The 24,135-nt window shown below is 40.0% G+C and overlaps 1 protein-coding gene across 1 annotated transcript in view; it reads right to left on the bottom strand.

Annotated features, from left to right (window-relative positions):
- gbe1b (glucan (1,4-alpha-), branching enzyme 1b) overlaps positions 1 to 23,656 on the bottom strand; it is a 149,395-nt gene extending 125,739 nt beyond the window's left edge. Inside the window, exons 1-2 of the mRNA XM_037677622.1 lie at positions 23,548 to 23,656; positions 2,217 to 2,386 (exon numbers count right to left, since the gene is read on the bottom strand). Coding sequence (XP_037533550.1) covers positions 2,217 to 2,386; positions 23,548 to 23,645 — 268 coding nt within the window. The 5' untranslated portion in view covers positions 23,646 to 23,656. The remainder of the gene's footprint in view (positions 1 to 2,216; positions 2,387 to 23,547) is intronic.
- Between the last annotated feature and the right edge of the window lie 479 nt (positions 23,657 to 24,135).

Raw genomic sequence — 24,135 nt, 5'->3', positions numbered from 1 at the left:
AAAAATGAAAAAACGATAAAGCCAATAAATGAAAATGAGGTTGATAATTTTCAATTATCGTGCTATTAATTGATTTATTGTTTATCGTGACAGGTCTAGGGAGGGAGGGCCCCAGAATCCATCTTATCACCAGCAAACTGGTTGGTCCACTATGTAAGTGTGCGGCTTGTGGGACTGAGTTTGTTGTGGCTTCTCGGACTGATGAAGTCCTATGGATGAAGGACGAAACATCTAAGAAAAAAAAAAAAAAGCATCCAGGTGACCTGACTGAAACTTGTTGGATTTTCTACCTGGGTTATTGAGCATGAACTTACATGTAGAACTGGTCAGCACACCAAATACTCTGGGTGTTTTTCTTTGTGACTGACCAGAGCCACCAAAACTTCAGAGGAACAATGTGGTGACACAAACAGTTCAGAAGCCTGAATAGCTCCATGTCAGAATACTGCAGCTCACAAGCTGTCACAGTCATTGGGAAAAAGACAGAACCTTGGTGGGTTGGTACATGCAGCCATCTGCCTGCACCCATCGGTTCCAGATTATACTGTCTGTTGGGACAAAAGTATAATCTGGCCATGCAGGGAAAAACAAAGAGCATATAGGGCTCAGTGAGATTTTATTCTGACTGAACTAGCAGAATGTTAGATATTATCTAAAATATTCAAATAAAGGCAAATATTCAATGACCTCAGTGTGGCTGTTTGAATTGTTTGTGCTTCTCTGCAATAATAAAAAGCTCAGTACTTATTTCAGATATTTCATAATAAAAATAAATAAAACCTTAAATTGTATCCAACGTCAGTGTTCAACAGTTATGAATTAGATACACAGCTGCATTAAAAAAAGAATTGCTTTCTTTATTTTTTATTTATTTTACTTTTTTTGTTAGTTTTATTTCGACTGCTCCCTTCCTCAGGGGGTCGCTACAGTGAGCTAACTCACACAAAGACTTGGCAATTGTTTTTACGCCAGATGCCCTTCCTGATGCGACCACCGAGCTACCACAGCCCTCTGTGTGGAGCAGAGAGCTGGCATCTAGGGCACCCAGGGGAGCAGATGGTGGGGGTTAAGGGCCTTGCTCAAGGGCCCAGAATGGGCCAAAAAAGGACGTTTCACCTTTCCTGCCCACATTTTCTGATGGTGGTCTGGGGAGTTGAACCAGCCCACATTCTCTAACCTTTGAGCCACTACTCCCCCCAATTGCTTTCTCTATAGTCTTCATTAATAAAAAATAAAAAATACTAATGCCAAGTCAGTGTAAAGATGAAAACAACTAATGCTACAATTTTATTAATATTAAATAAAATGTGTATGTTTAAGCTAAATTTTTGTTAAAACACTGAAAATAAACTAAGAATGATATAATACTTTGTACAACCTAATAGACTATTTGATAAAAAATACTCTGTTATTGATATTTTCCCCATTTGTTTCCCAAAAGGCATTCCCAACACCTACAAAAATAACATCCAAAAGTCTATTGACTTCAATTTACTTTCAGTGTCAGGACCTGAGGGAGAGGAGATTTCAGTGAAAAACATGCAGGCTGCACTCTTTCAACAACTTTCAAGCAATGATGATGAAATAACCAGCTACTAAAATATTAACCAATACTCCCACATTCAAAAGATCAGCTTTTAATATGCAAGTTTATCCAGAGTAATCAATATCTTCCACACTTTCACATCCCAGTTGGATTTTTCAAAATAAATCAGCATGCATTTTTACCCTCGTTTGACTTCAGGAGTTTTAATTTTCGTTTTAAAATGTTCCATGCTGATAAACTACTCTTTGTTTGCAGTGAAATCTCTTTCTAATTGGTCAACACATTGAAACAGCTTAACTTTTTGACACTGTATTCATTATTCGGCATACCGATTTATTTTTGCATCTGATTTCTGGAACTTCAATGAGCCTGTTGCACACTTATTTAAAACACAAAGACAGCTGTCAAGACAAATGAAATTTCCGAACACAATAAAGAACTGGTCGCAAGAGAAATGAAGCAATGGGGTTACAGCTGCAACTCATCTTTAACGCATTTTTACATCAAGGAAGGAACAGTTTCTTAAGAACTGCTGCATGTAATGAAACACTAATCTAAAAATGCAGCTTGTGCAGTACTTGGCAGCAATAAATCACAGGAAATCTTAGGTCAAAACCTAAATTTCGCATCAAACTCGTCTTAGGGATACGGATTCCCTCAAGCTACTTACTGAAGTCACCCGTAAGGAAGAGGGCCTCAGCAGCTGGAGCCCACTCCTTAAAAAACAGGCTGTTGTCGGAGTGCCGCTGCACACCGAAGGTCCGGTAACTTCGTGTGAAATTGTCAAAACCTCCCTCCGCCTCCTCCAGCAGGAAAAGCTGCTTCTTTAACAGGTCGTACCTTTGAACCAAACAGAAGATAAAATAAATACATGTTAAATACATTTTTATACTCTTTTTCAATTCAACCCTTATTTATACAGGTTAGTCTCAATGAGCCTCGAGGACTAATTTATAAGAGAGACCTGTTATTAACAAAGAATGATGACAACAGTCTACGACAGTAACAGTAGACAATCACAAAATAAGGCATATAAATTGAAAAAAATAAAATAAATAGAAGAAAATGTAAAAAATAAAAAATAAAAACGCTAAATTATAAAGCAATATAAAAATACTAAAATTGCATTGTTTTTTTGTCAGGAACTTAGCAGATAGTTGAAGCCACTTAGAGGTCAAGGTCAAGAGATTCAGATCTTTTTGTAAGATTTCCAGGAAACGGGAGCGGAGTAGAAGGCCCTTTTGTTTAGTTCAGTTATCACTGAGGGGACACTGCAGGTAATAATGTCCTGAGAGCGCACGCTGTAGCTGCACTCACTCAGACATGTAAGAGATGCATGAAGGCAGCAGACCAAGAAGTGATTTAAAGATGAAAATGTACCAGTGAGAGAGTCTGTATGAAGTTAATGATGCCCAGTTAACCAGTGAATACAGGGTGCAGTGACGGGTACAGCAGTTACAGCCAGTTGTGAATCTTAGTGCACCATGATAGGTAGCATCCAACATCTGCAGGGTGCTTGCAGGAGCATTCATGTAAATGATGTCACCGTAGTAGGGGTGAACCGATTGCAGTTTTCTGGCCGATCATGGATTTCTAAAAAGCCTGACCTGCCGATACAGATTTTATTTTATAAGCAACACTGACAGGTGTTAAGGTCACAATGCACTTTCAATTTTCCTAAATTATTTTATTGAAAAAATACCCTTGAACAAGATCCTAGAAACAATACAAACTTGTTTTAATTGGCCATGAGGTAGTGCTCTGAAATATAAATGAAGTTAAGACAATTGTTGTAAAAACTACAAAAATCGGTAAAATCGGTTTCTCATGCAAGTATCAGCTGATTTCCGATTTCCCAAAAATAAGAAAATCGGGGACGATAAATCGGCCAGCCGATTGATCGGTTTGCACCCCTACACTGTAGTCAATGGAGGGAAGGAAAGTCGCAGTTACAAGGTGCTCCCTAACGTTCAGAGTTAGACAGGATCTATTTCTGAAAAAGAAACCCAGTTTTTCTTTCAGTTTTTTTTTTTTTTAAACCAAGTTTTTGACGTGGGGCTGAAAAGAGAGATGCGAGTCGACCAAGATACCCAAGTATTTATACAAATCGACAAACTCAAAAGGAACACCATTCAAAGATAAAATCGAGGGAAGGACTGCTGGGACTGACTTCCTGTTTGAAAACAACATCCCTTTGGTTTTGTCTGCATTTAGTACAAGTTTGAGACGGAACAAATCTGGATGATGTCAAAAGCAGATTGCAAAAGCTGGAAAACCTTAGCAACTGTTTTAGCTAGACAATAAACAACTGTATCATCAGCATAGAACTGTAATGTATGTAGATTCCGAAGAGGCTGGGTCCTAAGACAGAACCTTGTGGTACACCATTGTTAACAGTTAGATAACTGGAGTAACATTAAGTTGAACACGTTGAACATTGAACACATACTCTGGTTAATGGTAGACCTCTACTGCTCTTGCACTACACTGTCTCTTCTACTTTTTTTTTCTTGTCAACTTTTTGTCCCATTGTCAAGTAATTTTTTGCTCTGTTCAACAAGTGTGAATAAAGTGATTCTAGGTTTGATTAACAGACAAAATATCTAATGTAAACTATTCATAGAATCATTTCTTTTCCAACATTAATGTCGTTTGCGTATGAAAACATGGAACATTCATTTTCAGTTTGAACACAGTGCTCACATGCACAACAATCACCAACCAATGGTAGACCATCAGACCTCTTTATTAAATTTATTAATTTATTTTAAACACCAGCACCTGGTAGTGACATGACAAGTTGTTTCCCAACAGTGCTTTGTGTTTTAATTTTGACAACACGTACAGGCCACCAAATCCTCCTGAAAAGAAAAAAAACAACAACAAAGTGTCCCCAATGTATGTTTCTGCCATTGTAGTTTATTTTGAAAGGATTTTAAAGTGGAAACGACAGTCACAAATAAGTTCAGCTTTAATGCTCCAATGTACGCATATTTTTTCCATATTGATAAATTAAACCAGTAAAATAAAGTTCCTCAGCTAGTAGAATTCCACTTCATTAGAGTGTTCAGATGTGGGATATGGGCTTTGTAAACTTTAATTCATCACAATCTGAACAATATGGAGATTGTTTTATCAGACAAAATCTTGAAAGAGGCAATGGTTATAAATTATAAAGCAGCAGCTGAGTTAAGACTGCTTTTAAATCATTTGTTTTTGGCGTGATGCGTGCTAAATTAGTCCTGCATGAGTAAAGGACAAAACAGCATGTGGACACCATGGATTGCTGCAAGATGAACCTATGTTTGTCGTGGGGTGGGGAGCAGGTAGATTGGACCGGGAGACGAGTATTGAAATCTAATGAAAACTAATAATAATTACAGATGAATTTGAGATGTTTTTGCTTAAGATGCTTTTCCCTAGTTGGTGTTAAGATCATTGAAAGTTTAGGCATCTGAGCTCTTAACTGGGCAGTAGCAAGTAAAACATTTGACCATTTTCATCAATGTGATTTTTATGGTCCTTTTACTTGTCTTAATAATAATATCAATAATAATAATTTTAATTATTATTATATTTACCCTATATTTAACAAGGTAAATCCCATTGAGATCACATCTCTTTTGCAAGGGAGGCATGGGCAACCTAACAAGTATGATTTTTGGACTGTGGGAGGAAAGAACATGCAAACTCCGCACAGAAAGATGAAACCAGGTATTGAACCTACACCCTTCTTGCTGTGAGGCAGCAGTACTAACCACTATTCCATCGTGCTGCCCAATAGTAAAAAGGTTTTGCTTAGTTTATCAAACGTTTAAAATTTTATCTAAAATATTCCAGCGCACCTGATTTTTTTTTCTGTGCCGTTATCTTTTCAAGGTCCTTCCTCAAGATGAAAACATGCCTCAAGAATATATGTGACTACAGGCATTTCCTAAAAGATAAACGTCTGTCTGTTACCTTGAACTGCAAAAGACAGACCAAATACATAAGAATTTATCTCACTTTAGCTCCTGCAGCCAAACTGGTGTCCATATCAGATTCCCCGGGTACAGAGAGCCTTTCCCAGCCAGCAGAGCCGAGTGCACTTTCTCCCCTATAGCCCTGAACCAAAGCTCATACTTGCTTATGAACGCCCTGGGGTTAGTGAGAAACGGCACGATTTCTCAGCAGCTGCTCCCTGCACTGAGCATGTTGGATACAGACAGTGGTTGCCAAATGGAACTCTTTAAAGTCCAACCCACACTGCCACATGCATCCTTTTCCACTTTGTCACCAGGACAGAAATAAGCTGAAAGGAAGGACAAAAAGCCGCTTTCATATCAGGGCAGAATTCCAACGCAACAATTTTTAGACCCATAAAAATCATGTCCATGATTACGAATGAGTTTTCGGTCAGTTGAGCTGCAGACCGGAAGCCACAATGCAGCTCAGTGTGGATGCAGTGATGTTGGTTTCTATTTTAGATTAAAAGCAAGAGGATGGGGTCAGATCACACAATCATGGATGTATAAACTGTGAGTGTAATGAGAGAATTCAAAAATTCATTAATCCTTACTTTCTCCTTGGCACCAATATCATATTTCACTTTCTGACTATTTCACTTGGGTACAGATTAAGCAGTTTCCTCTGATATCAACCATTGGGCTGTGAATGGTATTCACAGGCAGCATTTGTCCGTACAGCACACAGTGCATAGAGCTGCAGAGAGCAGGGCCTTGGACCATCGCACCACATATGGCCACTTTTCTTTCTTCAAGTCTTGCTCTGAATTTTTAATGCAGACAAGTCTGTATTAAAATTGCAGCACTGAAGTTCAACTGCCTTTTGCCCAGTGCTTTCACAGAAAGCCATCTTTTTTATATGTGGGCTTTTAAAATGTGCTGATATTTTATGTTTACATACAGTTTGTTAAATTGTGTGTTGCACTACAGAGCTGAAGTAAAACTTAACGCTATTTCCCGCCACAGTGAGGTTTGATTCAAATTCATCTTAACATAGATTTATTGATTTTTATTTCTCAGCAATGCATGAACAGTTATACACAATAGGTAAATAAACGTTAGAATTTAAAGCATTAATATAACTATTACATTAACACGGGAACATAGAGCCTGTTCTAACATCATTGCACATTAGGGCAATTAATCTTTGTTAGTTTTGTGCAAAAACAATCTATTGAAAAACCCTCCTCTGAAATTAGAGATGAATAGTACTGGCCTGATACTGTGTGCATGTTGTACTTGTACTTACACTTTTAAGTGTTCCAAAACTTTACCACTTTACTGCAGCTCGATGTTCATCTCTCAGTTGAGCAGTCAGATCGTAGAGGAGAGCAATGTGAGCCATGTGAAAGTTTTTGATAGAAGCAGTGGGTAAAGATAATGGACTGTACTTACTGATATATACTGCTTTTCTATCTGATCAAAATACTCAAACACTTTACAACACAATATATGCCCTCATACAGCACTTTACTATTTCTGTACAAAGAACAATTAGTGGTTTAGATCAAATTCATACACTGACGGGACACACATCGGAGGCAATGAGGGGTTCAGTGTCTTGCCCAGGAACTCTTCAACATGTGACTGCTGGTGGAATCGAACCCCCAGCTCTTGCATTATAGGACGACTGCTCTAACCACTCAGCCACAGCCGCCAAACGGTAAATGGACTGTACTTATAAAGCGCCTTTCTATATTATCCAGACACTCAAAGTGCTTTACAACACAATCTGTGTCCTCATTTACCCAGTCATACAGCGCTCTACTAGATCTATAAACAGTGCTTTATCATATTCATATGCCGATGGGACAAATAAATAATAGATGGATGGATGGATTTTGAATAGACTGTCCTGAGCCACATCCTTGAACAGTTGGTGGCAGTACTGTACAGGTCCTTCTCAAAAAATTAGCATATTGTGATAAATAAAAGGTCATTATTTTCCATAATGTAATGATAAAATGAAACTTTCATATATTTCAGATTCATTGCACACCAACTGAAATATTTCAGGTCTTTAATTGTTTTAATACTGATGATTATGGCATACAGCTCATGAAAACCCAAAATGCCTGTCCCAAAAAAGTAGCATATTTCATCCCACCAATGAAAGAAAAGTGCTTTTAATACAAAAAACGCCAACCTTCAAATAATCATGTTCAGTTATGAACTCAATACTTGGTCGGGAATCCTTTAGCATGAATGACTGCTTCAGTGCGGCGTGGCATGGAGGCAATCAGCCTGTGGCACTGCTGAGGTGTTATGGAGGCCCAGGATGCTTCGATAGCGGCCTTAAGCTCATCCAGAGTGTTGGGTCTTGCGTCTCTCAACTTTCTCTTCACAATATCCCACAGGTTCTCTATGGGGTTCAGGTCAGGAGAGTTGGCAGGCCAAAAGAGCAGGCCAAATTGGCAAAGACCATGCAGAATAATGTAGTATTAGGCCTGTCCCGATAAACAATAAATCCATTAATCGCATGATGAATGAAAATTATCAACCTCATTTTCATTTACCGGCTTTATCGTTTCTTCGTGCGTCTTTTTTTCTACTGAAGACACGGCTCAACTCTGGTGCTCTTCACTGACCCCTCCCTTTCTCTTTTCTATTTAAAATCAGTTTTAACCATCTAAAATCACGTTTTTGGATCGTTAAAAGCAGCTAAGCTGAGAAGCTAAGCTATAAGCTAAGCTAAAAGGCCGACCTCGCGAATAAACCTCCGTCTTGTCAAGTGTCAAAATTCACGGTTGAAACCCGTGCCTTCATGTAAAAAGTTGTTTTTCTCTGCAAAAAAAAAGCTGAGAACTTGTTTACTGATTTTTTTTAAATTATAAACTTTGTGTGAAAAATCCTATGCTAAAGAGCTCAAATCAATGAGCGTCTGGCATGTCACCATGTCACCCCGTGTCACAAGGACCCTCCCTCCCATTTTACTTAAAGAGACACCTGCTCAACTATCCATCCTTTGGTTCAAACAGTCTTATACTGCCATAAGGTGGTCAAAAAGGCACTACACTCAAAACAAATTAACAGTTCTAAAATTTGACAATTATTGTTAAATTTCAAACAATATTATCGTTTATCGCAATAATTTCTGAGACAATTAATCGCCCAGCAAAATTTGTTATCGTGACAGGCCTATGTAGTATTTTAATTCCACAGCAGAGAAAGCTACGTAGTCTATGTAAGCAGGTCTAGGAAAAATAATGTTGGTATTGGTATCGTTATCGGACAAATGCGTTTTAAAATAATTGGCATATCGGATATCGGCCAAAAATCCAATATCGTGCATCCTTACTGTGAACACATCTCCCAAGATCTCACAGTGTCGGATAAGATACTGTATAAGGTCATAAACAAGGTTTAACAAAAATTATTGTACCTCTGGCAAGAAGGGCAGCAAGATATGTATCCGTCTGAGGAACGCTTGGCCTTTAACTCAACTTTGTTTTCCAGCTTTCATCTGCCGTCAGCTAAACATTTTTCTTTTGCAAAATGCCCTCAGGGCCACAGAAAGAAAACAACCTTGAGGAATAAGAAGGCAATAAAACAGAGCAGAATAGCAGCTAGTCAAAATGATCTGAAGCCAAAGAGTCGAGCTCTTACCATTCCTGGCACTAGTAATGGAAGACAAGTACTGTACTATTTGTGGCTGGAGGATCCTTCTTTGACTTGGCTCTCTGGAGATTTTGTCTCACTTACACTGCATAAAGAAAGCTGGCCCATGAAGGCTTTGTACAAGATCTGGTTCAAAGTGGCAGCTGCCACTTCTTCGAGTGAATGTGGGACAAAAGCTTATTTCCCAACTGAGAACATTAATGAACTTCGAAGAGTTTCGAATAAAACAAGTTAAGGGTTTGTGTGACGTGTCGACGTGCAACATTAGGTGCTTTAAGAAGAATAGATTATTCTTGTTCTAAAAAAAATGTAAAACTAAAAGCACGACACTGCAAAAGCTTTGACAGCAACAATAAAGTGGTGCTTTGAGCTAAATGCCTACTTCATTATGTTAATATGCAGTTCAGATATTCAGGTATAATCTTTACCATGCTCATCACTTTAATTTAATTATTTAACTGAAACACAAAATTCTGCAATGGAGCTAATCCAGATTTCACAGATGTTTTCAGTCCAACCAGCAAGTAGAAATAATTGTTTATACTAATTGCCTGGGTGTTCAGTGTAACACATTAAATGTCATTAATATTTGAAACTACCCGTAGCTTGCATTTTTTTATTCACTATAAGGCCTGTCGTGATAAACAATAAATCAATTAATCGCATGATAAATGAAAATTATTGACCTGATTTTCATTTATCGGCTTTATCGTTTCTACGTCTCTCCCTTTCTACGTTAGACACTGAACGACAAAAGGCTCAACTACGGTACTCTTCACTTACCCCTCCCTTTCTCTTTAAAATCTGTTTTAAGCGTCCAAAATTGCATTTTTGGATCATTAAAAGCAGCTAAGCTGAGAAGTTAAGCTACGAGCTAAACTAACAGGCCGACCTCCGGAAAAAAAACTCTGCCTTGTCGAAGCTCCAAAATTCATGGTTGAAACCCGTGCCTTTGTGTAAAAAGTTTTTCTCTGCAAAAAGAAGCTGAGAACTTGTTTACGGATTTTTTTTAATTAAAAGCTTTGTGTGAAAAATGCTATGCTAAAGAGCTCAAACCACAACAAGCATCTGCCATTTTGAGAACTGGATAGAGACAGCCTGTGTCACAGAGACACGCTGCTTGCTCCCTCATTATCCATCCTTCGGTTCAAACAGTCTTACATTGCCATCCAGTGGTCGCAAAAAGGTAATACATGCAAAAAAAATAAACGTTTTGTCTTAAATTTGACAATATTTACAATTTTGTCAAATTTCAAACTATATTATCATTTATCGCAATAATTTCTGAGACAATTAATCGTCCAGCAAAATTTGCTATCGTGACAGGCCTTTTCACTATGAAAATATGACGTAACTTGCCATTTACACACATCTTAATAATAATAATAATAATAATAATGTCATCACAATGTCAGCACTGTATGTTTCCATACAATGGCGAAATAAGTCTCTGCATTTAACCCATCCACCACCAGGTGGTGCAGTGGGCAGCTATTGAAAGCACCCGGGGGACATTTTGGGGATGAGGCGTGCTGCCCAGATAAATCTTCTCAAGTATGCAAAAGTTTGGTCAATACAGTTTGGGAAAATCCTGTTTATATGAGGAGGTGCAGTGGCTTAATGGTCAGTGCCGCCGTCTTGTAATCCTGACGCTGCAGGTTTGAGCCCAGGTTGCGTTATAAGAACATCTGGCATAAAACAATGGGCAAATCTTTAATGTGAGTTAATTTGCTGTAGGGAATGACCAAAAGAATAACAACAATTTGTTTAAGTAATTTATATAAAATAAATTTTCATTTCAATAGTGTTGAACTAATCCACAAAATGTGGTTATTAAATGCATAACGTAAGTGCCAGTGACATCAAATTTTCATCATATGAATGCATTTTTGGACAGATACATTAATAAAGTATTGCAAAGAAATTCACACTGCTGAGATTAACAATATTCACATAGCAACAGGAAGTGATGACAAAGAGGAAGATCTGCATGTACTGGGCATCGCTACAATGGCTAACAGACTGTAGAGAATAATCTGACGTTTCTTTAGATTTCTGAGGTACCATCAGAGACAAAGATTGAGATTTCATCGAAAGAAAGACCTGGGAGTTCCCCTTTGTCATCACTTCCTGTTTCACTTTGGTTGCTCCAAGTAAAAAAAATAAGATAAACAATGCTAATTACATGACAAAATGTATAAAATCATGTATATTATGCCAAATTTCTGAAATATCAATGCATTCGCTTCCCCTTTTTGTATTCGTAGGATATGCATGTTACAAGTGCTTTAAGCCTGGGGTGGGGGGTTAGAGGGGTTGGGGTCTTTGGAGAAAAAAGGTGGTAAGATCATTTTAATTTGGTTTGAATATATTTGGCTCAGTGGATATTAAAAGGAATATATAAAAGAAGGAAATCCCATTTATTCAGCTCCTCATCCATTTAGTGGATTGTTTCCAGAAAAGTTTGAAACCTGTATAAAATGTCATTAAAAACAAAAAAAACAATAACTAAACAATTTTGCAAACAATGTAAACCTTGAAATAGTTCATTCATACATTTTCACAGTTACCTTTAATTTTTGTTTACATTTTGCACAATTGTCCAGCTTTATGGAAACAAAGTAGTTTAAGTCCCTAACTAAATATAAACCTAGCATTTTTTTGAGGAAATGCAAATAGCCTATACACTTTCATCAATAAGATCATCTAACATTAATAAATGATGAAATTTTGGTCAAACGTTGTAAAGGCCATCGTGCACAATCTTATGCCATATTGCGAGATCGCTGTACATTTATGAGCACTTGGACTGCGTGTTGGGGTTAGCTACTACCACACCAAATTTTAGCTCAATATCTGTAAATTTGACCGTTACAGCTATTTTTGTGTTAGATAAGGTAGCTTATCTGTGGCTGACATCTTAAATCAAGTTGACTCCAAAAGAAAGTAATTTGTATACTTTGACCACCTGAGCCCGAGGATGAGGGTGGTTCATGCACTGTGGAAAACAACATGTCTGGTCCCGGTGCCAAAAATAACCACCCAAACTCACACGGTGACTACAGATCCGTGGCCTTGACATCGCATGCCATGAAGTCGCTGAGAGGCTGGTCCTTACGCATGTCAGATCAGTGGTGGAACCATACCTGGACTCCCTACAGTTTGTATACCAGCCACACATTGGAGTTGACATCACCATCATGCTGCACAGAGCCCACACACATTTGGACAGGGCAGGCAGCACTGTGAGTCATGTTCTTTGACTTTTCCAGTGCTTTTAACACCATAAGACCTGTTCTACTCTGCAGTAGCTCCGGGACATGCCGGTGAAGGACTCGCTGGTCACATGGATCAGAGATTACCTCACAGGTCGGCCACAGTATTTGAGGCTGCAGAACACCACCTCTGACACCATAGCGAGCAGCACAGGAGCAGCACAGGAGCTCCTCAGGGGACGGTCCTCTTGCCGTTTCTGTTCACCCTCTACACCTCGGACTTCAGGTACAACTCACAATCCTGCCATCTGCAGAAGTTCTCGGATGACTCTGCCATTGTGGGCTGCATCACTGGTGACCAGGAAGCTGAATACAGAGGTGTTGGACAGCTTTGTGGAATGATGTGGACAGAACCACCTGCAACTCAACGTTGGAAAAACTAAAGAGCTGCAAGGTGGACTACATGAAGAAGATCAGACCCCCCCCCCCCCCCAACCCTATCAACATCAAGTGTACAAAGGTGGACACTGTGGACTGCTACAAGTACCTGGGATCCACCTAGACAATAAACTGGACTGGACAGCGAACACCAACGCCCTCTACAAGAAAGGACAGAGTCACCATTTTCTTCTGAGGAGACTCAGGTTCTTTAACGTCTGCAGGATCATGCTGCAGATGTTTTACCACTCGGTGGTCTCCAGCGTCTTCTTCTACGCTGTGGTGTGCTGGGGCAGCAGGATGAAGAAAGCTGATGCCAACAGACTCTATAAACGCATCAGGAGAGCTGGCTCAGTTCTGGGAGTGGACCTGCAGTCTCTGACAGAGGTGTCTGAGCAGAGGACGCTGAGGAAACTGCTCCAGATCCTGAACAACATGTCCCACCCCCTGCATGACACACTGGACTCTTACCGCAGCACCTTCAGTCGTAGACTGGGACCACCGAGGTGTTCCAGAGAACAACACAGGAAGTCCTTCCTCCCTGTGGCTATCAAACTTTTTAACTCCTCCCCCTTTTCTACACATAGGACAATAAAATTAATCCTGTACAATAAAGTCTTCAATGTTTCTGTCTGCACCTGGCCTGTTTAGAACTTTGTTGGTATTTTTATATTCTGTTATTTGATTCCTTGCGTATGTTCCTTTGTTTTGAAACTCCGGCACAACAGTTTCCCGTGGGATCAATAAAGTTCTTATCGTATCTCTTATCTTATCTTGACAGTTCCATTAAATTACATGTACACACACAAACAAACAAACATTCTTTTTCCTGTGGTGATGGGAAACAATTACACTATATGAAATGGTTCTGGGGTGATTGTACAAAGCTCATTGAAACGGACTCCTCAGAGCTGCTGACCTCTGTAGCATCACACACTCAACTGTTAAAAAGTGTGGGAGTCTATATATAGAGCTGGTGATCAGGTCTGTTGTGTTGTGATGCGTGTGATTGATGTTGACAGCTGAAGCACAGTGCTGTCAGGTCCATCTGAACCACATAAAGAAGCACATGAGAAAGATTTTTCAGCTCTTGATCGGAGCCCTGCTTTCAGAAGCTCACATACGAGCCGAGAGGTGAATTTCAAACAGCGTCCTTACTGATTGGGTGCAAGAAAAGAGACTTTGGGGGCAGCTTTGCATTTTAGAGAGGCTGACTGCCATAAACAAAAAAATAATAATTCTAATAACTTTACTGACTCTCAAGCAAGGTGATATGAAAACAGACACGGTCAGAGCTGAACACAATAAAAAAGGTGTAAAAAGAAAAAAAAAAAGCTTCACTTCTACAGCTTCAACTCTGAAACAAATTGGGACATTGTGTAAAATATAAGTTAACCCAGAATGCAATGAGCTGAAAATTTCTGAATAAAGTTGTGAATAAAATGTGGGTTTATAAAAATGGTAAATCATTGCGTTCTATTCTCTATTACATTTTTATAAAATGTCCCAATATTTTCAGAACTGGGGTTGTAGAAACAACTCCTATAATTAAGAAAGTTAAGAACGGTTTTCTATAATCCTGTTTCAGTTACAGATAAATACTTGAGAAAAAACACATCCATTCATTATCAGTATATCAAAGACAACAATCTGATTTATTTGAAACGTATTGCAAATTTTTTTTTGTTGCTTTGTTTTGTTTTTTTGAATGTCCAGAGGACCAGACTTAAATTATTTTAGATATTGCAGTATTACAAGCCGAGGATCAATTGTTGCATTTTCACTTTGTAATTTGTCATGATAACATCTTTAAATCTGTGCAAAAACACTTAGCTGTAATAAGAAGCAGTATGCCGATGTCCGTTACTGAAGCATTTGAAAAGTAAGTTTGTATCTTTTGAAATGTGTTCTACTGTACTGGAATAGGTCAGATAATGCAAATGAACTTTAATGTTTTTGGTGCAGGATAATCAGGTGGACAGGAGTTACTCCGTGTATAAAAATATTCATTTTATTTATTTATTTTTTGCTTGTGTCAGTGGGACAGGCATTTTGGGTTTTTGTGAGCTGTATGCCATAATCATCAGTATTAAAACAATTAAAGACCTGAAATATTTCAGTTGGTGTGCAATGAATCTGAAATATATGAAAGTTTCATTTTTATCATTACATTATGGAAAACAATGACCTTTATCACAATATGCTAATTTTTTGAGAAGGACCTGTATATAAATATAAAATACTACTTGTACTATTCCTACTTCATGGTTTTTCACTTATCACAGGTGGACTGAGAACGGAACCCCCCCCCCCCCCCCCCGTGATAAACGAGGGACTACTGTATTGTATACTGTACTGGTGGCCATCTTGGGTTTCACATAGCAACCCAATTTTCCACAGTGACCTTGTTTATGCCTAGATGCAGCCACACACTAAAATGGATATCAGCACATTGAATATTTTTCAAATTATCCGGCTCACAAAGCGGAGAGACATATGGTAGCAGCCATCTTGGATTTTGACGTGGCAACCCAAGTTTTGATGGGGACCTTTTCTATATCTACTGCAGATGCAGCCACACACAAAAGTGAAAGTTAGCACATTGCTTATTTTTGATGTTATCAAACTCACAAGATTATGGTGGCGGCCATCTTGGGTTTTGACGTGGCAACCCAATTTTCGAACTTAAGTCAGTACCGTTCTATTTTTTTAAGTTATGTCCAGAACATGGATGGACAGAAGGAGGGTATTTCAAATTCCCCCTTCGCTCCTCGATGAGGGGAAAAAAGCAGTCGTACTAATGCTTAATACTTGTATTCAGTCTAATCAGGAGAAATGTGGTGCTCCAAGTTAAAACCTCCAAGCAGCACGTCCTGCAGACTTGTGTAACAGGAAGATTAAATACTGAAGCATGTCGACAGAGCCCTGAGCTGCACTGTGGCTGTAACTTGTGAACAGCATCAACAGCTGTTTTCACAATCCATCTAAAAATACCATTTCAGCAACACAAAGCCAGACCTGCAACCTGCAGCCACAGATAACTAATTAGGATGGGAGGCCCACAAGATCTGCAGGAATCATTTGAACTGTCTGAGCACAGTGAACCCAAGTTCATTAGAACCAAGATGTGGGCAGCCTCTGTCCCTGATGTTGTGGTAAAATCTAAACAATCAGACTTTGTGGTCATAGGTCCATTTCTTATAAGCCAGCTAAATTGTTAGCACCGGGACTTGGCGTGACACTGCAGAGCTTGGACAAGCTTTTGATTTCTGCCTGGGGTCATGATATGGTTTTTCTTTTGGACTCTCGAGCGTGAGAACACTGGGAGCTTTTCAAGAATTAACCTTCACACTGCAGTGATTCTATATGTAAAATAATTTATGAGCAACTTTTACAGGTGTTTGAGACACGTCTGAGGTGCAGTGAAGCCTAAAAATCCCAAGCTGTGTCTTAGATGGAGCTGACACGCTCATCTCTCCGCGAGGCTCCAGCCCTGCTCCAAATACAAGGCAGGTGGTCCCTTACCTGTCTGCCACATTACAACCAAGCTCTGACACAGTCATAAAAATACACAAGACTATAGACTTCAGGAATTTAAAAGCATAGTTTTGTCCCAGATTGAGCAGAAACCACACTGGAGTATTATTAATGTCAAACCAATGCTCTTTTTCATGTGACAATTAAAAGAGTGCAATGTTGCAAAGACATTTTTAACTTGAACAAATTCACTTATTTTAGTTCCCTCTGTTTATCAGGTAAAAAAAGAAAAAAAAAAACAAAGATAAAGAAATTGCTTTTTCTGTGAAAATGCAATGTAGGTGCTGAATGCTGAAATTTGTAGAAAAAGCTAAATACAGCAGTCCCTCACTATTTTGCGGTTCGACTTTCACGGACTCACCCTTTTGCAATATTTCAACGTAAGCACACAATTGTCAACTTTAATATTACTCAAGTGATTGGAATGGTATGGGATAGAAAGATAATGGAAAAAATAAATGGACTGCACCATTCTATCTTATCAAGATCCTCAAAGTGCTTTACACTACAATCTGTGCCCTCATTTCCCCATTCATACAGCACGCTACTACAGGCATATCTATACAAAGACTAATCAGTGATTTATCACATTCATACACTGATGGAACACACATCAGATGCAATGAGGTGTTCAGTGTCTTGCCCAGGGACACTTCAACATGTGACTGCTGGTGGAATCGAACCCCCAACTCTTGCACTGGAGGACGACTGCGCTAACCACTCAGCCACAGCCGTTCAAAAACTTGAAACAGGTGCCACCATTTTGTAGTTTTCTTTCAATAAGCTTATACTGTAACGCCAGTCAAAAGAACTACACTACCCAGAAGCCAACAGTGTTTCCAGCCGCTGCTTTCTGCAGAAATGGCAGCAAAGGGAGGGAGGATCCATCAATGAAGCTCACAGAACTGGCAGGAAAGTCACAAATAATATTGAAGCTGAACTCATCCTTCAAGTTGTAGTAGTATCTTCACTGGTCAGTACCTGAGATGCAGTGGATCCAGACTCTCTGCCTCTACCTTCACTGTGGACCCTTGAGCAAAGCCCTTAACAGCCCCAGCTGCTCCCTGGGCACCTTAGGTGACAGCCCTCTGCTCCACAAGTGTAATGGGAAAAATGCAGAGTTTTAATTTCCCTGTTGGGGATTAATAAAGTACAAAAAATAATAATAACTAGAAACAGAACAATAGTGTAATGCTGACTCAGCATCCACTAAAACATTATGCAAGTCAGACTGAAGTCCATCTAAAAGTACTATTTCATGACCATAACAGTTTGATTTCCTTTTCACGTTCAGGTTTGTCACAAAAACCAAAAGAAAAATTAGCATTTGATTTAATGCTGAAAATGACTTCAGCATCTCATTTGGCAGAAAAAAGTTATAAACAATAAACAACACTAATAAGTAGAAAACTTGCTTCATAAACTTGACCGATAGATGAGTTTGTTCAGTTTTACGTTTAGTTCACTTCTTCTTTACTTTGATTGGGTAACATCTTGCACAAGAGAAATAACTGAGGGTTGATTACAGAGCTCAAAAGTTGAGCTAAAGTTCAACATTTCAATCAACAGTTCAAATTCCAGCAAACAATTCACAAACTAAAATCATGATTTATACCAGACTTTAAGCATGTCGATGGACAAACGCTGCCCCTGTGATAACTTTGTCTTTATAATTTCAAGGAAAGTCTATTAAAGCTAATGCAGAAATAGTTAAAGACTGTGCAGTAAAATATGGCTTTATTTATGCATTTTCAATTAATATTAACCACTGGTTCAAAGACTTATGATTGTTAAAGCAATTTATATTAAAACTAGTTACTGTAAATCTCTCACCCAACCAATTTGCTGACATCTCCTGTGCCCAAGTTATGCAATAATTTAAATACAGTAGTCCCTCATTTATCACGGGGTTTAGGGGACCACGCCCCCTGCGATAAGTGAAAAACTGTGACGTAGGGATACAGTAGTCGTTCAAGTTTCACTCCCAATCTCCCACCTTCTGTGTAAACAATTTAAATTTAAATAATGAAATATTTTAATTAAATTTAAATTGTAGAGAAGAGAAGCGCAGCAGGACAACAAAGGGTTAACCCTTCACGAGCTGGAACAGAAATGTGTGGGTGACAAAGAGCCGCAGGTGGCAGAGAGAGGAGATCATGACAGGCTGCAGGGGGAGCTTCTCCCTGCACCTGTGAGCTGCACACTGGTGCAGCAGGGGCTAAATCATTTAAAATAATTTATTTTAAATAAACCATGCCACTCGTGTGGCTCATCCATCAGTCAGCCAACTGTGTGTCATGTCCACTCTTACTTTGAAAAACCGCGAAAGAGCGAGTCTGCAAAAGTCGAACCGCCAAGTATCAAGGAACTACTATATACTATTTCCAAATTTGGGGGTAAACTAATCATGGCTGAGAAGTTCCTACAGTTTGTTCAGTTAAAATCTTCCATATCTCATCCTGTTTCTGTTACCTCAGATGTTCCACAGGGCTCTGTCCTGGGACCCTTGTTGTTTATCATTTACCTTCTCCCCCTTGGTTTCATTTTTCGCAAACATCATATTCAGTTTCACTGCTACGCAGATGACACCCAACTCTATCTCTCAACTAAACCTAACTCAACACTTCCACCTTTGTCCCTCACTGATTGTCTGCTTGAAATAAAACACTGGTTCACTTCAAACTTTCTTAAACTAAACTGCAATAAAACAGAACTTATTTTAATTGGCACTAAATCAATACTAAATAAACTTCATAGCTTTCCCATTCCGGTTGATAACTCTTCCATCTTTCCCTCCCATCAGGTTAAGAGTCTGGGTGTCATCCTTGATAGCACCCTCTCCTTTTCCTCTTATGTCAGTAATATCACTCGGTCAGCCTACTTTCATCTTCGAAATATTAATCGTCTTCGTCCTTCCCTCACTCCACTGCTGTTCTGGTCCACAGTCTGGTCACCTCTCATTTAGGTTATTGTAATTCTCTTCTTTTTGGCCTACCTCAGAAAACCCTCCATAAATTACAACTGGTCCAAAATTCAGCTGCCCGTATCATTACACGGACCCCATCAATCCATCACATCACACCTGTTTTACAACAACTTCATTGGCTTCCCATCCCATATCGCATCAACTACAAAATACTCCTCCTTACCTTCAAAGCTGTCCACCACCTGGCTCCTCCATACCTTTCTGACCTTGTTCACATCGCTACACCCGCTCGTACCCTCAGATCCTCTTCTTCTATTCAGCTCATTGTTCCCCTTGCCCATCTTGTTACGATGGGGAGCAGAGCATTCAGCTGCTCTGCTCCCCAGCTCTGGAACTCACTCCCACCTGATCTTCATAATACAGACTCACTGCCATATTTCAAAGCTAAACTCAAAACTCATCTGTTTAAAGAAACCTACTCTGTGATTGCAACTGCACCGTCTTATTTTAATTCTATTTTACTTGTTTTTACTGTGTGTATAATATTGTGTCTGTTTTTATGATTGACAATTAAGGTGACCTTGAGTGCCAAGAAAGGCGCCTACAAATAAAATGTATTATTATTAAAATTATTATTATTACTACATGTCAGTGTTTTGGATAAAGGGTTACAAAATTCTTTAAACTTTTTTTTTTTTAACTAGACTTAAGAGATAATGAGTAACTGAGGCCATGACATAAATAAAAGCATAGCATTCCATAAAGAAATGCATTTTATCCACAGGCTTAAAGTCAGAGTTTGAGCCTCTCTCATGTTAAGAAATAATGGAACTGTAGTCAGTTTATGGACAACTGACTGGACTGGAGATGCATCAGTGAAGCCGTCTACAAGAAGGGACAGAGCAGACTGTATTTCTTGAGGAAAATTAAGTTCTTCAGTGATTGCAGCAAGCTGCATATCTTCTATAAGTCTGTTGTAGAGAGTGCTCTCTCTTCTGCCATCATCTGCTGGGGCAGCACCAGAGCAAGTGACTTAAAAAGCTCAACAAGCTCATAAAGAAGGCTGACTCAGTTCTGGGAAAGAAAGAAAGAAAAGCCACCTCTAGAAGCTCTGGAGATGATTGTACAAAGAAGGATGATTCATAAAATGAAGAATATTATAGACAACCCTCAACATCCTCTTCATCAGACGGTCATACAACAACAGAGTGTCTTCAGTCAGAGTCTTCTTCAGATGCGCTGTAAGACAGAGATCCTTCCTGCCCACAGACATCACAACTCTTTAATGAAACCAGGATGAAGAGTTGCAACAACATTTCATTTCCCTCTGGGATTAATAAAGTATTTCTGATTTGAACTGAATTAGTCAAACGTTCAAACTAGTGTTAGGTCAGGCAACATTGCAAGATGTGTTGTGAACCACTCTCAGCTACAGTCACTTTCAATTTTAGCTTAATACGTGTAAAACTGCTTGGGTTATAGCCATTTCTGAGTAAGCCAATGATGACTAGCAGTTGCTGCCGTCTTGAATTGGATCGACTCCATCGTTAATCACTTGTAGATGTATGCTCAGTGACTACATTCCAAAACTTTCATTAAAATCTGCAGTTGTTCATGAGATATTTTGCTAACAAACAGGGTTGACTCGAACAGTTAGTTTTAAGAAAGTATATCAATGTTTTGTGAATGACTCTCAGCTACAACCACATCTAATTTTAGCACATTATCAATAAAACCCACTGAATTATAGCCATGTTTGTGTTTTCCAAGGTCACTTGGCTGTGGCGGCCATCTTGAGTTGGGCTGTTTCCAAAAAATATTTAGTTGTAGATGAACATCTAATAATTGTTTCCTGGATGGTTTGTTAAAATACATCCAATGTATTATGAGATATTTTGCTAACAAGAGTTGACTCCAATCAGTTCTTGTAAAATTAGTTGAGCTCATGGTATGTGTTAGGGATCAGGCTCGGCTACTACCGCACCAAAAATAGCTCAAAATCTATAAATGTCACTATACGGTGGCGCAGTTGATAGAGCTGCTACCTCTCAGTGAGCAGGTTGCCGCCTGGTTCAAATCCCGGCTGGGGGCTTTTCTGTGGGGAGGTTGCATGTTCTCTCCGTGCATGCGTGGGTTTTCTCCGGGTGCTCCAGTTTCCTCCCACAGACCAAAAACATGCATGTTGGACTGACTGACTCTAAATTGTCCCTAGGTGTGAGTGAGAGCGCGAATGGTTGTTTGTCTCGTTTGTCTGTGTCCCTGTGATGGACTGGAGACCTGTCCAGGGTGCGATACCCTGTCCAGGGTATCGTTTAGCATTAGTTTAGCATAGCTTATATCTTAGATCCTTACAGTTTCTTTTTATACTTCATATTTTTGCTATTCTTGGGTGTAACTGGGACCTTGAATACACAATTTCATTCCACCTCATGTACCACGTGATGCGAATGACAATAAAGAACCTTGAGTACCACGCCTCTCGTACAGTGATTGCTGGACATGGGCACCAGTGACCCCCGCGACCCGAAAAGGAAGAAGAAGGTAAAGATGATGGATGGATGGATGGATGGATGGATGGATGGATGGATGGATGGATGGACGACTGTGGCAGCCATTTTGAATCAGTTGACTTTAAAAGTTAACCCATGGTTGCCAGATAGGAAATGCCATACGATGGTACTCTCGCTTTAAAGCGAACATACTTTGACCAAAACAATCGTCTGTGCTGAGGGTGCATTTTTTTTTCCATGGTGGAGTTGGGGGTACATGTTGTTGGCAAATGTGCACTTGGGAGGGTTGGGGGGTTGCACTTGGCAGGGGCACACATTGTTTTATAATATGTGAATGTTTGCATAAATAAAAACTAGGAAATGCCAAAACTTTTGTATATTTTGACTTTAAATTAAGGCAGCACGGTGGCACAACTGGTAGAGCTGCTGCCTCTCAGAGAGCAGGTCCCAGGTTCAAATCCCAGTCTAGGGGCCTTTCTGGGTGGAGTTTGCATGTTCTCTCCGTGCATGCGTGGGTTTTCTCCCGGTACTCCGGTTTCCTCCCACAGACCAAAAACGTGCATGTTAGGCTGATTGGTAACTCTAAATTGTCCCTAGGTGTGAGTGAGAGAGTGAACGGTTGTTTGTCTCCATGTGTCCCTGTGATGGACTGGAGACCTGTCCAGGGTGTATCCCGCCCCTCGCACAGTGATCGTTGGACATGGGCACCGGCAACCCTGTGACCCAAAATGGAATAAGCGGGTAAAGAAAATGGATGGATGGACTTCCTGACACAACCACAGACCACCGAGCTACCACAGCCCTCTGTGTGGAGCAGAGAGCTGCCATCTAGGGTGCCCGGGTAGATAGTGGGGGTTAAGAGTCTTGCTCAAGGGCCCAGAGTGGAGCAAATGAGGGTGGAGGCAGGTGTGGGTGCTTCACCTTTCTCACCCCACATTTTGATGTTACTTGTCTGGAGTTGAACCTACGACCACTCCCGCACACATCCCATGATTACCATTTGTCAATTTAATTACTATTCCTCCAGTGGTTCATGAGATATTTTACTAACAGACAGGCCAAAAGCGCTATAATCCACCTTCACCTTCTGAATGGGCAACAATTATCCAGAAACGTCAAATAACTTTTTAGCTGATCTCATCACCTTGTGTAACCCTAAAGTTCACATTTATTTCAAGGTCAAACTGAGGTTATAGGAGCGAACTGTGCACGTGCCTGAGTGGCTCAGCATTACTTCAACCAGCAGATAAAAACAATAAAGTCTGCATTTTATTTTTGCACATGATTCACGTAAACAAACAAACAAACGGAATGAGACCGAGCTGCGTTGGAGCTCAAAGCACGCGCTCACTGCGCGCGACGTGCAGCAGCATCACCTGACCGCCACGCATCACACACGTCTGCCCTTCAGCTGCCTCACGCAGGAAGTTCACGCAACTTGTCACGCAAAACGAGGGTCGTTTCATTCATTTTGAGCTGCTCTCCGTGTTAGCAGCAGCAGGGGGAGGACGGTACTGTTACATTATCGCTCACCGGCATGTCCTCATTCAAACACAGAGGGGTGGAGGAGACGTTCTGGTGTCAGATGGTCGCGTTTCAGATGTTAGTGAGAGGTTGTTGCGTTTATTTCGACAAGAACGCCAGCGTGCATGGCTCTGTCCTAGCTTCCTTGGTGTTAGCCGGGGTTGATTATTATTAGCAGTTTGGTGACAAGTTAAGAGGAAAAGCCTCCGTTTGAGCTCGAAGTTTTTACCTCCTCTTGAAGTCCGGCTCGTACTTTCCGAGATGGGGATCTGTTTGCAGGAGACAGCTGAACTCAGGAACAGACAGGATCTCCTCTTGGTCTGCCATACTTTCTGCAGCCAGACGAAACCAATCGAGCACCGAGTGCAGCGCGAACAAGAGAAGGGCAGGTGTTGGGTTCAGGGGGGGTTTAGTTTCGGGAGGCGGCAGCGAATCAGGGGACTCCACCGTAAAAGCCCGCCCCCCTCCCCTGTCCCACCCGGTCCGGTACCAGCAGACTGGGTTTCCAGCTCGGCAGGGAAGGGGACAGCTGATCCTGGAGCTGCTCTGTCACTTTAAGCAGCCCAAGGAATATCAGTCGATCTGTTGACACAGATCCTGCAGCTCTGAAGGTTATGTTTATATAACCACAAGTGTGAACATGTGTATGAACATGTGTTTCACTCAACTTTAAGCTCATCAATCACAATATTAGAATGATGTGATTCTTTTTAAATTATTGTCCACCTGCAGAAAGACTGGTCTGAATAAATTTGATAAACCCATACCTTATAGATAGATAGATAGATAGATAGATAGATAGATAGATAGATAGATA

The sequence above is a fragment of the Nematolebias whitei genome, chromosome 6 (assembly GCF_014905685.2).
Source record: "Nematolebias whitei isolate Nwh7 chromosome 6, NemWhi1, whole genome shotgun sequence".
Lineage (NCBI taxonomy): Eukaryota > Metazoa > Chordata > Actinopteri > Cyprinodontiformes > Rivulidae > Nematolebias > Nematolebias whitei.
The sequence above is the reverse complement of the archived record's forward strand: the minus strand, read 5'-3'. Positions and strand labels throughout refer to the sequence as shown.